At 37.0% G+C, this 13830-nt stretch overlaps 2 protein-coding genes across 2 annotated transcripts; one reads left to right on the top strand and one right to left on the bottom strand.

The window, feature by feature from the left end:
* Positions 1–1808: 1808 nt before the first annotated feature.
* josd2 (Josephin domain containing 2) lies at positions 1809–5484 on the bottom strand. Its single transcript, XM_079893972.1, has 5 exons — positions 5309–5484; positions 5052–5180; positions 4237–4362; positions 3958–4152; positions 1809–2289 (listed from the first exon to the last, which is right to left on the bottom strand). The coding sequence occupies exons 2-5, from the start codon at positions 5171–5173 to the stop codon at positions 2178–2180; spliced, it is 555 nt and encodes a 184-aa protein (XP_079750098.1). The 5' UTR covers positions 5174–5180; positions 5309–5484; the 3' UTR covers positions 1809–2177.
* Positions 5485–6721: 1237 nt separating this feature from the next.
* ube2s (ubiquitin-conjugating enzyme E2S) lies at positions 6722–12041 on the top strand. Its single transcript, XM_079894769.1, has 4 exons — positions 6722–7199; positions 8014–8161; positions 8252–8442; positions 10511–12041. The coding sequence occupies exons 1-4, from the start codon at positions 7197–7199 to the stop codon at positions 10853–10855; spliced, it is 687 nt and encodes a 228-aa protein (XP_079750895.1). The 5' UTR covers positions 6722–7196; the 3' UTR covers positions 10856–12041.
* The last annotated feature ends 1789 nt before the right edge of the window (positions 12042–13830 follow it).

Below are 13830 nucleotides of genomic sequence, written 5' to 3'. Positions count from 1 at the left end.
AAAAAGAAAAGAAAAAAACCTGTAAAAAACTGTTGAGGGCTAGTGTGTGTTTCCTCTGCTGGCTCTGAGCAATACAACTGCGTTTTGCCAATTGCAATGCAATGGCCACAATGTAAGCAGCAATAATCATCAGGACATCTTGCAAACACCATCTGTGTCTGTGTGTGCCAGAGGTCTTCAAGACATTATATATATATTGGAAATTACATTGGTCCCTTCTCTTGGCTATCAACCTGTTGTTAATCCTTAAAAAATGAGTTTCTATGGTTTAATGCTCCTTTTGAATGGCATCCTTTTTCACTACAGAGTCTAATATAAATGAAATAAAAATAGAGTAACAAAAGTGGAATGTCTGAAAATGTTTTTGTTGCAAAGCACTACAAGCATCTCGCTATATAAAACTATAGTGGGTTTAACCTATATAAAACTTTTTTATATAAAGGGCAATATTTTCAATCATAATATTCATTTATATATTACACAATATTAATTTATAACAAAATATTTAATTCACATGATATTTAATTTATTGGTAACACTTTACAATAAGGTCTCATTTGTTTGCAATATATTCTTACAGCATTTATTGACCTTTGTTAATGTTAGTTATTAAAAAATATTTGTTCACGGTGCATTAACTGTTAACAGATACAAGTTTTAAATGTTGAGCTTAACATGAACTGAGAATAATAAATTATGTAGAAGTATTGATCATTGTTAGTTTGTTAACTAATGTAGTTAACTAATGTTAATGCAACTTTATTGTAAAGTGTTACCTATTTCTTATATTAAATAATATATATAAAAAATTAAATATTAAGCAATTTCAGCTAACCATATAAAAAACAGCATGCTGTCCATTTATGTCCAGTACTGAATCATTAAATGAAATAAATTACAGCTGTTTCCTATAAAATTAAGTCAATATTAAGCCTATAAGATATTATATAAATACGGCGATATGTTACATTCTAAAGATTAAAATCGTTTTTGTTAAATTATTTGTATCTAATTATTTTAATTAATTAAAAATATAAACATAAAGCAAATTCAATCTGTATATAAATAATACTAAAACATTGTATAAAGTAATATATTAAAAAAATCTGTTTTGGAGTGTTTTCTTCACATTCTGTAATTTCAGTGATTTTTTCCAATTAAAAAAACCTTCATATTATCCACACATTCACCACCACAAATATCTGACAGCTATAGGGGGGGGGGGGGGGGGGGAGGGGGGGGGGGGGAATGTTTTGAATTCATATTTATTTTATAGCCTACATTTTTCGTGCATTTTTGTGGCCTATTTGCCCTAAATTGTGTTTAAATTCAGAACCTGCTCTGCACTTAATGTGATCATTTCTGTGAAATTCAACTGAGTGAATCATTGACTTGGATTAAATATCATTTATATGACATTAAAATCCAGCTCGGACAACATTAATCAACAAACATTAGTAATCAGACAAAAGCAACAGCGTTTGTAGCCGTAATGACGATTTCAAACAGCTCTTCCATTTTGCTACACTACCACAAGCACTGCATGAGCAAAAACAGTCAAAGTAGAAATTCAATCAAATTCAAATAAATAACACAAATCAAATGTATTCAATCTCCCTCCATTTGGTGGTTTTCACTGAGTCGATGTAAATGAGGCAGTTTGCAATCAAGCTTGAAAGAGTAAAGGACGTGAGATAGAGCTACAATCTCTTATCTCCCTTGTTTATGCATAGTAAGACTGTACACTGATGTCTAAAAGGCAATGAATGATACATACTTGAACACTAGAGTACCCTTTCTGTGCATAGTTGTAACAAAGACACACAAATTTTTGATCTACTTCAGCAGTGGAGTGCATAGATAAAGATAAAGAGAGAGATGGTAGTTCCTGAGAGAAAGAGAAAGAGAGTGAGAAAGAGAAGAGTGACTGGCACAGATATAGTAGCGTCTCCCCACAAGCACACAGCCAGTGTGACTTCAGATAAAAGGCTCCTTCATATGAGAAAACATGTCCCTTTAAACACTAGATCATTCTCTCAGACTTCCCTTAGTGTGTGAGTGTCTGTGAATGAATCTGCCATCTTCCTGTAGTGTCGCTCTCTCCACAAAGCTTTTCGGCGCTCCAGTGTTTCTCTTCCACGATTACGCCGCATTGAGAGAGAGAATGTTCGGTTGAATCACTTCCTGGTGTCATCTGGTTTCAGCCACGTCCCATCGTCGTCTACTTCCTTTTGAACGACAAGCAGCATCTCTGCCACATCCTGAGAAAGCTGTTCAATGAGAAATGACCTGGGAGGAAGAAGAATGAAGATCAAGATTTATTGGGATTCATTTGCTAATAATTGCATACAGGTGTCTGTACATTTCTAATAATAATATCCATAAAATTATTTTTATGGTCCTACGCCTTCCACAGACGATATATATACACATATAAATACATTTAGACCATTATTGCTATCAGGATGTGAAGAGTGTTTCAACCAGCATAACAAAGAAATGTTTCTGGAACAAATCACCCACCCTGCCTTTCATTGCCCTTTCTATGTGATAGTGCCCCGCCTTTTGAGTCATTTAGTTTTTGTTTTATTTGAATATTTCTAAATACTTTTCATTTATTTTTTATTACGGTTTTAGCTTTAGTCTTATGCCAGTTCCTCAACTTAAACGTATTTCAGTTAGTTCCCAAGGCAACGTTTCCAAGTTTTTCATCTAATATTTATATTTTCATTTCAGCTTTCTTTCAATTAACAAAAATTATTTCAATAGTTTTAGATAACGATAACAACAATACAAGGTTACTCTTAAACTTACTGCTTGTTGTGGGTTTTATTGAAGGTTAGAAGGTTCGCTGTATAATTTAATTTCTTACACATAAAATAGACAGTGTAGAAGAATCAAATCAAACTGAATCAGTATCGAATCAAGAGCTTGTGAATCAGAATCGAATCTGGAAATGTGGGTTTTCGTGTGTGGTTCCACTTTCAGTAACTTAAAGGGATGGAGATATGAGCTGTGTGTTAGGCTTGCTTCGATAGTCAGTGTTACACGGTGTTCAGCCGCAACACCAGTTTCATTACTTGCCCACCGCGGCACCGTCCCCACCATTGTTTTGATTTTGTATAGTAATAAAAATAATTTAGTTCAGTTAGAGAACAGACAGTACAATTAAAAACTGAACCCGTCTGCTCAATGCAGCGTGTGCCGATTCTGCCGAATGAGAGTCACAGCACAGATCAGCAGCAGGAGTCAGATTTCACTTATCAAGTGACAAGAGTGAGGCGAGCTGACTGACAAGACGATGGCGGAAGATTTTATTTCAAAGCGAAATCCCTTTTCAGTTAATTGAAAACTCTCGCTCCGCTCCGCGCCAGCACACCGTTATGAATGCCCATGTGGCTGTGCGCATTTTACTTTCGCTTTCGAATGGTGGGCACCATAAGCGATTTAACAATCTCAAAAAACTTTAGATGATGCGATCACCGCGATAAATACAAGGGTAAATGGAGTCCGAGAGATCATATGATCTGGTTTGACTGTATGTCTGTTGTGTCCTGTGATATTTTCCATGGACCTGCCATTATAATCCTGCTCTTTTTCTTATTAAATTACCTTATTATAGTTGTGTCTGGGTAACAGTACACTGATTATCAGTGACATCTGGAAATACATGGCTCTTTTTTACTCAGTTGTGCCCTTGAGAAAGGCACCTAACCCTCGGGCGCTGCTCCGGGTGTGTGTGTCCACAGTTTACAGTGTGTGTGTGTGTGTGTGTGTGTGTGTTCATTACTCACTATTCTTATTGTGTGCGCACCTAACTTGGATGGGTTAAATGCAGAGGACAAATTCCGAGTATGGGTTGCCATACTTGGCCTTTACATGTCACTGTCACTTTCACTTTTTATTAAGTAGTTTCGAAGTAGTAGAAAAAGAACTAATTCTGAGTAAAATTCTCACCTGAGTTCAGTTTCTCCACCTATACAGGCAGGCCCCTTTAATTTAGAGTCTAGGTTATAGAACTGCCCGTTGACGTCCCGTACTGCCAGCCAGTGTCTGCGTCGCAGTGGGAGAGACACAAATCCCAGTGACACCCTTGATGGGACATTCAAAATGAAGCCTTCAATTTTGTCCAGGCACAAATTCTGTATCGACCTATAGTGTGTGACAGAAATGGAGAAAAGTGAATGCACCTTTCATGATCATCGTGAAGCTCATGATTAACAAAGTCACACTCACTTGCGTTTGTCCCACCAAACTGCAGCGAGCCCCCGACTCTGCAAAGCTGCCATGATGACATTGACGTCATAGTTTCCTGTGCCCAAAACTGAGCGGTGTGGGTTCATCACACATTGTGGGGCAAGCCTGCAAGAAACAAATCAGACAACTTCGATTTTGAGAAGATAGCACAAGACTGAGAAGAGACAACAGACTTTTCTTCCCTATTGTCACGTATACGTATACTGACGTCTGATTGCATTATTATTGCAGTGATTATTGCCGTTTCTAAAATGTTATATGTTTGGCAACCATTCTTTAACCCTAATTGATGGAGTGTGTAGCTTTTCATTTCTTAAACAACCATGTAGGACGACAGATCATGGCCATATTCCAGCAACTTATATATATATATATATATATATATATATATATATATATATATATATATATATATATATATATATATATATTCGAGTGAAGTGGCTTCTCGAACAAGAAAAACTGTAAGACAGCCTTGATTTTGTCCATCAGCAATTGATTGTTTTTGATTGTTTGATTGATTGTTTGCTATTGCTGTGATTTCATGTGATTGACAGGATGTCCCACACTCGCGCCAGTAAACACGTCATCGGAGAAGAGAAGTCATTGCAACGGGAAGTTATTTTTAATTTAAGATTACCAGGACATATGAGTTGTACACGGATAAATATTTATATATATATATATAAATTGTGTTATTTTTATAATAAATACTGCAATAGCACATTAAAAGTAAGAACGGTAAATGTTAATATCCTGATGGGGACTATAAACGAAGTGAAGCGCGCGCTCACCGCTTGCAGATGTCATCTGCGGTCTCCTTGGTGAAAACTCTCTCCTGAAGCACGTTGTTCAAGGCATGGATGGCGCACAGCTCCAGTCTCTGTTTCTCATGAAACACCTCGCCCTCGCTCATACTCGCCCTGCCATTACAAGTACATTAAGCCCGTCGATTAACATATAAACACGCCCAAGAAAGAACACATGATGTAGTCACTCGTTCACGCGAGCTGACAGCACATGACTGAATACAACATCATCATAATCATACCTTCTGGAAGACAGAATCCGCAGTGTAATGATTTATCCACAGTAAAACTATTACCACCGAGATTAAACTAATCTTTATTGTTCCATTAAACCTCCCCTGTTGATAACTACACCAACAATAATCTCTGACAGGAGGACGCTATCGATTGTTGTCCGTGAGGATCGGCCGGAAGTTGTGTTGTTGTTGAGTTGAGGGAACGCCCCGTGAAGTCATGGAGGAGTCATGGGAGCTCCACAGTGGGGCGCTGTTATTATATATACTGTATAAATCTTGACTCTCTGTATAAATACTGCTATATAAATAAAAATCCTCTTTTGCCTACGCGAAATGATTTTTTTTTTTTTTTTAAATACAAATGGGATAGAATAAGGAAATGCATTGAGGAAGATCTATATAGTAAAATATAGTATATAAAATAAAATGGTCTGGCTCCAAAGCATTTTTTTTTGTAAACAATACTGTATACATGTTAAAAATCAGTTTGTTATTAAATATAATATTAATAGATAAACTATGCAGAACTTTTAAAATGATAGAGTCTACAGCGGTGCCTTTATTTATATATATATATTATTATTATTTATTTTTTTATTTTTATTTTTTTGCTGTATAATTTAAACTGTTTATATTTTGTAAAATGTCGTGCCTTATATGTTGTAAACAATCTACAAAGTGTTTTTACGACTAAAAGAATACAACACTCAAATTAGCGCAAACAACGAAGCGATTGCTCTCTAGCGGCCGTTAATTAGTACTACAAACATTTGTATTGTCTGAATGTTTTGTGGGTTCTCAGTCACTTATTTATTAGCAGGCTTGATTAAATCAGTAATAATGATGACTGATTAATGGGGTAAAACACTAGTTTTAACTAAATTTTAGTGGCATTGGGTAAGAGAAATGCATATATCTAACTGATAATGTAAATGATCAATATTAAGCATGTAACTTAAAAAACTGTAAATCGTTTATATAAATAGCTTTTACAATCAGTTTTACATTTACTTTTTTGGGTGGATTTTACCGAAGTACTATCGCGTTCGAATTATGTGATTCACAACACACTACAAGAGATGGCTCATTATAGCAGGTTAGATTCACAAATAATTTAGGTTAAACAACATTTTAGCAGAGTGACACAACACGCTGAAGTCTTTCATTGGATCATCAATCGAAACAACATGTGTTCCTGCCTTTGGGAGGGCACGAGTTATTCAAACGCACCTATTACCAAAGAGCATTTTTCGCATTCTCAACTTTCTCTGGTCCGTGAGGTCTCCAAGGGCTGCTACGTCAGCGCAACAAAAGCTTCTGATTGGTTGGATGAATTTGCTCGTTGAGCACATGCAGTCTTTCTCGCGTTCTGATTGGTTAAACCTCTTTCGAACTGCTTCTTAGACGAATTGTATTTTTGTTCCTGTGTCAAAGACTGCTAGCTGGTAACAGGCTACAGTAGCCGTCTGTGACAGTTAGCCATCGAACAAATCAACTTTATCAGAGACGAAACTGACAACCCATTGGACTTTAAAACATCTACATGGCAGATTTCGTATGAGGACAACATCGGATAGCAGTTTCACAAGGGAAAGCTCTGAAGAATAGCCAGACATCTACATTACTTAGCAAGCCCACCGTTAGCCTAGCCTGGTTTGATAGCTACACTAGCAAGCCGACCGACATTATAGAGAAATTTAGATTTAGCGCATTTGCATACTCTTTAACCGTCTTAATATATTTCGCAATCTTGATTGGTTGCAACTTTTAGATTCGTTATAAGTGGTTTCCGTATATTTAGCTCTAGATCACCAGATCAGTCTAGTCGCTGGTTTGGTAGCAGTTTCCTGAGCTTTCTCATTTGAGGCTATCAGAAAACCCCACACAACTGGAAATGGTACGTTTAAACTGTGCGACGATGAGTGATGCTTTCAACTGTTTGGTTAATATAAGAAAAAATATTTTCTGTTTATTTTCATTACTTTTTAGCAGTTTATCTTGTTCATTAGCAGACGTTACAAGCTTTAACTTAATGTGCAACTGAAACTTGATTTTGCATACATGGTTGATTTTAATTTCTTGTAGATTGTTTACTTTTATTTAAACTATTATCACTGTCTTGAGTTAACGGAACAGATTTCACTGTACTGGTGTCAAACTATCTGTTGCTAGCTAAATTTCACTGATCGTGTGCCATTCATTTTCAGCGAGTTATTTTTGCGGTTTGTGTTATGAAATGTACCACAAATTAGTACAAATGTTATAATTTAAAGGAATAGTTCACCCAAAATACAAATTTTGTCATTTACTCACCTTCATGATGTTCCAAACCTGAATGAGTTTCTTTTTCCTTTTGAACACAAAAGAAGATATTTTAAAGAACGTTGTGAACCAAACAGTTGACGGTAGCCATTGACTTCCATAGTATTTTTTTATTCTTACAATGGAAGTTAATGGGTGCTGTAAACTGTCTGGTAACCAACATTCTTCAAAATATCATCTTTTGTGTTCAACAGAAATAAGAAACACTTACAGGTTTGGAACAACTTGAGGGTGAATAAGTAATGACAATTTTTTTTTTGGGTGAACTATCCCTTTAAGCCGTCTTTTTCTTCATGTCATGAACGTGCGTTGCCTTACCAGCAAATGTCGATTTGTAGCAACTAATGCTGTAATTGTTTGTGAGCTGTTCTTTTGTTTTTTCCTTGTAGAATTCAAACGTTGAGAACTTGCCGCCTCAAGTGTTGAGACTCGTGTATAAAGAGGTTTCCGCCTTGGCAGCAGACCCTCCGGAGGGGATCAAAATCTACCCCAGTGAAGAGGATATCACAGAACTGCACACTGCCATTGAGGGACCAGGTGAGAAGTGCAGTTTATAAGAGGTCGTTTCTCGTTTTTATAAGGTCCTTGGCTTACATTTAAACTTTGTTTTCCCCTTTTACACAACAGAAGGAACTCCCTATGCAGGAGGGGTGTTCAGGATGCGTTTGGTCCTTGGGAAGGATTTTCCTGCTGCACCTCCCAGAGGCTATTTCCTCACAAAGATTTTTCATCCTAATGTTGGGCACAAGGGTGAGATCTGTGTCAATGTACTGAAGAGAGACTGGAAGGCAGAGCTGGGCCTGAGACATGTATTGCTAGTAAGTGCTGTTTTACTCTTTTTGTAAAGGGACACTGTCCCTTTAAACCTAGACTAAACTGCTAAAACAAAATGCCTTAAATATAACCAAGGATTTTTTTTTACCTCTATAACATCTTGGCAATACCAATTAAATCAGGGATGGGCAACTTCGGTCCTGGAGGGCCAATGTCCTACAGAGTTTAGCTCCAACCCTAATCAAACACACCTGAACAAGCTAATCAAGGTCCTCAGGATTACTAGAAAGTTACAGGCAGGTGATTTTTTTTTTTTCAGGGTTGGAGCTAAACTCTGTAGGACAGTGGCCCTCCAGGACCGAAGTTGCCCATCCCTGAATTAAATGATTACTTTCTGAAATGTATCGTCTCTGAAGCTCTGCCACATTATTCGATTTTGTGTCTCACTGTGTGTGTGTATAAAATATTTGGTCATTAAAGGATTAGTTCACCTCAAAATGAAAATTTCCTGATTATTTACTCACCCCAATGCCATCCAAGATGTTCATGTCTCTCTTTCTTCAGTGGAAAATAAATTTAGTATTTTGAGGAAAATATTTTAATCCACACAATGGACTTCAATGGCAACCAGAATGTTGAAGTTCAAATAAAGGGCTTTGAAGTGTTTCAAAGGGCTCTGCACAATCCCAGTCGAGAAATAAGGGTCTTATCTAGAGAAACGATTGGTCATTTTCTAAATAAAATAAAAATGTATATACTTTAACCACAATTGTTCGTCTTGTGCTGGTCTGCGACGTATCACGTTGGAAAGGTCACAAAAAAAGAAGAAAATAATAATAAATTAAAACAAAGATGTCGGACGATTTTGAAGTTGGAAGAGAAAATGAGATGGAATTTTTCGCCCTTCCCTACCCTTTTTGAACCGGAGTACACACAAATAACTTGGATGATGTGACTCGTGACCTTTCCAACGTGATGACGCAATGCGTGGCGCATCGCAGACCATCACAAGACGAACAATTGTGGTTAAAAAGTATATACATATTTATTTTTTTTAGAAAATGACAGATCGTTTCGCTAGATGAGACCCTATTCCTCAGCTGGGATCGTGCAGAGCCCTTTGAAGCACTTGAAACTGCATTGATTTGAACTGGTTGCCATTGAAGTCCACTGTGTGTAGAAAAATCCTGAAATGTTTTCGTCAAAAAACTTAATTTCTTTTCCACTGAAGAAAGAAAGACATGGACATCTTGGATGGCATTGGGGTGAGTAAATTTTCAGGAAATTTTCATTTTGAGATGAACTAATCCTTTAAAGGGATAGTTTACCCAAAAATAAAAGTTTTGTCATTTACTCATCCTCAAGTTTTTCCAAACTCATATGATTTTCTTTCTTCAGTTGAGCACAAGATATTTTAAAGAATGTCGATAACCAGACAGTTGACGGTAGCCATTGACTTCCATAGTATTTATTTTCCTATTATGGAAGTCAGTGGCTATCGTCAACTGTCTGGTTATCAACATTCTTTAAAATATCATCTTTTGTGTTCAACAGGAGGAAAATGATAGTTTTAAAACTTGAAGGTGAGTAAAGGATCACATAATTTTTCCGTTTAATGTTATGCTCACCACAACTGAATTTATTTGATCAATTTTATTCTGGTCTTCAGTGTCACATGATCCTTCAGAAATTATTTGAATGTGCTGATTTGGGGCTCAAGAAACAAGCAAAATAGCAATCATTTAAATAGTGCTATTTATAAACCTTTTATTAGTTCTAGCAGACATCCCATTGTATTTATAAAATCCTTTATGTATTTGGACATTGAATCTTCCTTTCAGTTCGGTTTGCTTGACACTGTTGTAACAGACTTGATTGTCATGGTCAGTGTAAATATATAAAAAGAGTATTGATATTTCAAGAGTAGCTGTATTGTATAACTGACCACAATTTCAGCCAAGGCTAGATGTGGCCATGGAAACAGGCATTTTGTCATCATCAGATCTTCGAAATATTTAGAAATTTTGAACTTCTTATTGTAGGACTTCATATATGTATTATGCATCTCTTATGAATCACCCACACCCCTCTAATTATCCGTTTCTGTCACAGACCATCAAGTGCCTTCTAATCCATCCTAACCCAGAGTCGGCTCTGAACGAAGAGGCTGGGAGGTTACTTTTGGAGGACTATAAGGAGTATGCATCCCGGGCTCACCTTCTAACAGAGATCCACGCTATGGGAGGCACTTCAGGGGCCCCTCAGGAGCCCGCTGATGGACCCCAACCTAAGAAACATGCAGGAGACCCAAACAAACGTGTAGCCGGGGCTGGTTTGGCTACAATGGCTGCTGGCGTCAACAACTCAAACGGCAGCTCCAGCGGCACAAGTAGTAGCAATACTAATATAGTTGCAAAGAAGAAAACAGATAAAAAACGAGCTCTGAGGCGGCTATAAAAGAGAATGAAAATGTGTTTTTTGTGTACATATAAATATTGAAGTGTGCAGACCCCCTTTTCACCTCCTTAAACTGTTATACCGTTTTAGGATAGCACATTAATTTTCTCATGCTCCTACCAGATCACTCCTCTCGTTTTTGTTCGGATGTCTCTTTTCAACTTACTCTCAGGACTTGAACTGTCCTTGTGGCAATTATCTCTGTTTCACTGACAAAAAGGGTTTTTCATCTGTCTGTCAAATGTTTTACAATTGTTCAGAATATGAAAAAAGTAGTAAAAGTTTTTGGACAAATTAATTTGTGGCCTCTAGCATTATGTAATGACCATCAGCAGGATTTTGATGTAATGTATTTAGATAGCGGGTGTGACGGGACAGCTACTGTAATTCTGTCCTATTGCATTTGGACTGAACCCATTACGTTACAGATGAGGATTTTTCAGGGGTTTAATGAAGAATAGTACATTGCACAGGATATGATCGTTGTGTTTGTGATGAAAGATGCAAGATCAGGAATAACAGAGAGGGGGTTCAAAATTGTGGTCTGAATATTATTCATGAAAAATCTGTTTTTTTTTAATGTCTTTTTTTGTGAGTGCATATTTGTGTGGTATTATTTTTTTTTTAATTTGTTTCCAGTTTTTACTCAATTTGTCTGTTCTTTTATATTTTGTAGTTCACTTTTAAAAAGGCCTTTTTTCCGTTTTTAAGTGAAAGGCTGATTTTACCCGACACTGATGCTTGAGAGAGAATTCTTAAAGCCTTTATGCCAGCTGAGGTAGAGCAATGGGGCAAATAGTTAATCATGAAATGAGCCAGAAGGGGTGTTCAATCTGTCTCATCTTTGAAATAGATTTGTTTAGTTATACTTGTCAATAAGAACATTTACCCGCTGTTATATGACCACAGCTGCATTTACCTCTGGCTCTACTGGTCTCTCAATCAAAAGGCTGTTAAGGAATCTTCTCTGGTAGTCTGTTGTTGCCCATTGTTACACTTTATGGGGCCTTCGGTTCCAAAAGATCCTCTCTAACATAAACTTTGGGCAGGATGTTGCTGAAACAGTTTGCCAGTGTTTCGAAAGCTTGTGGATAAACAATGGGGCATTTTGTGGCCATTAAGTTATTTAAATTAATAAGAAATAAAAGAATTTTAGGGAGCAATTTGGTTCATTCTTTCATTTGGCAAAAAAAAAAAAAAAAATGTATATCCTTGTGTGTGCATGTTGAACAATTGAAACTGGTTGAGAAAGTTTGAATATCAGGAGTTATCTTTGGCATTGTGTGTTGGAAAATGTTTGCAGGATGTTTTCAGAAATCAATTTAGATGTAAGTGTTTTTGCAGAATTGCACTTTTATTCCATATCACTCACTGTAAAAAGTGATCAGTTGACTTAACTTAAAAAAATGTTTTGAGGAAACCCGTTGCTTTAAAATTAAGTAAATAAACCATGCGTAATTAAAACGTTTAATTACGGTTTATTTACATAATTTTAAGGCAACGGGTTTCCTCACTTTTTTCAAGTTGCCAACTGCACTTTTCACAGTGTCTTTCCGTTTAGGCTGCGTTCACCTAGCACAACAATATTTGCTTTTGAAGCATTGTATATTGATGGAGACGTTCAAAAACAAGATATTAGTGTATTTCGCCCCTTGAAACATTTTATGCCATACTCAGGTTACCTCCCACCCCCCAGAGAGCGCATTGCGGGCTGTAATTTGCGCGGGTTATGAACGGATGGTAGGTTCTCGTCGCAGGTTGCCTGAGCGGCCCACCCACCTGTATAGGAATAGCTAAGTGCACACCGGCTAATTGCTGTCTGTAGGAAGAAAAGCCGATGAGGGGGAAGATATTAGTTTGAATTACATATATACAACAATCGAAAAAATTCAAATAGTTTTATTTATAATTTTTTTTAATTATTTATTTTTAAAAAAGGTTTTAAAATCTCTGTTGCACATAAGGGCCTACTAGTCTGCAAAACAGATCGCGCTTCTCACCTGTGAGAATCTGTGTCAAGAAAAACAAATGAACTGCACCGAGTAGGCTAGTTAATATTTCATGTCCTCCGTGGATTGTGTGCTGTGCTTAGAGTTGATTGCATCGCTCTCCATGGTGCTGAAATGGTTATTGACGGCTGTCGTTTAGCCGGCGGCAGAGGTTCAGCATTCTGCACCGCCGCAGAGGATGTGTGATTATCAACTCCAACTCATTTAGATTAGGAGTATATTAAGTAAAGACATGTATTGCCGATTTAATCATGCATTCATTTGACTCGATGAGTAATCTTAGTTAACTAAGGACTAATTAAAACAAAGTTGTATTTATTGAAAAGAAACCCACGATGAGTAGCCTATCTTCGTTTGAATTAAGGAAAATCTTTACAGCCACCAGGTTGTATAAATCATTTGGCAACGAGCAGTATGTATTTAAATCATTGGGCATCTTTATTATTATTTTTTCTATTAAGTATTATGTGAAGGTTAAGCTTTTACCATAGTCTGTGGCAAAGAATAGGATATGGCTGTGTCATCATGCAGGGTTGGCTTTTTTTTTTTTTTTGGTTGCATTTTTTTATTTGCATTTTCTTTGCTAAATCCGTCACTGCCACATTCGGCAAACGCTATTATGTCTTTATTTCGATGCCTTACTGTTTTTCTGCAACCCATTCTTGTTTAAGGGTGTAAGGAATCAAGATTATTAGAGTCACAAACCAAATGACATCGTTGCCATGGCAACCGATCAGTGTGTCTCCCCTCAACACACACACACACACACACCATATTGCTTAGCCAGCCATAATCGTGGCAAGGATGAGAAGTAGTTTGAGAAAGGAAACACTTGAAGCGGTCTGGAATCAACGTATCAAACCCTCATCAACACCGTCTCGCGAAACCAATAAACGCACTATTCAGCGCAGCGGACCTCTGTGAGAACACCCGCCTCATTCCACCGGTGTTTCGTGACAGAGTCGG

Source organism: Squalius cephalus, assembly GCF_949319135.1.
Source record: "Squalius cephalus genome assembly, chromosome: 15".
Lineage (NCBI taxonomy): Eukaryota > Metazoa > Chordata > Actinopteri > Cypriniformes > Leuciscidae > Squalius > Squalius cephalus.
Note: the sequence above shows the minus strand (reverse complement) of the source record. Positions and strands in the feature narration are given on the sequence as shown.

Excerpts from the sequence above, each read along its gene's own strand:
- josd2 (XM_079893972.1), bottom strand. The coding sequence starts at position 5,173 with ATGAGCGAGGGCGAGGTGTTTCATGAGAAACAGAGACTGGAGCTGTGC. Across the intron at positions 4,363-5,051 it reads GCAGATGACATCTGCAAGCG|GCTTGCCCCACAATGTGTGA; the intron begins GTGAGCGCGCGC and ends TGTTTCTTGCAG. Across the intron at positions 2,290-3,957 it reads GGTGGAGAAACTGAACTCAG|GTCATTTCTCATTGAACAGC; the intron begins GTGAGAATTTTA and ends TCTTCCTCCCAG.
- ube2s (XM_079894769.1), top strand. Across the intron at positions 8,162-8,251 it reads CACTGCCATTGAGGGACCAG|AAGGAACTCCCTATGCAGGA; the intron begins GTGAGAAGTGCA and ends TTTACACAACAG. Across the intron at positions 8,443-10,510 it reads GCCTGAGACATGTATTGCTA|ACCATCAAGTGCCTTCTAAT; the intron begins GTAAGTGCTGTT and ends TTTCTGTCACAG.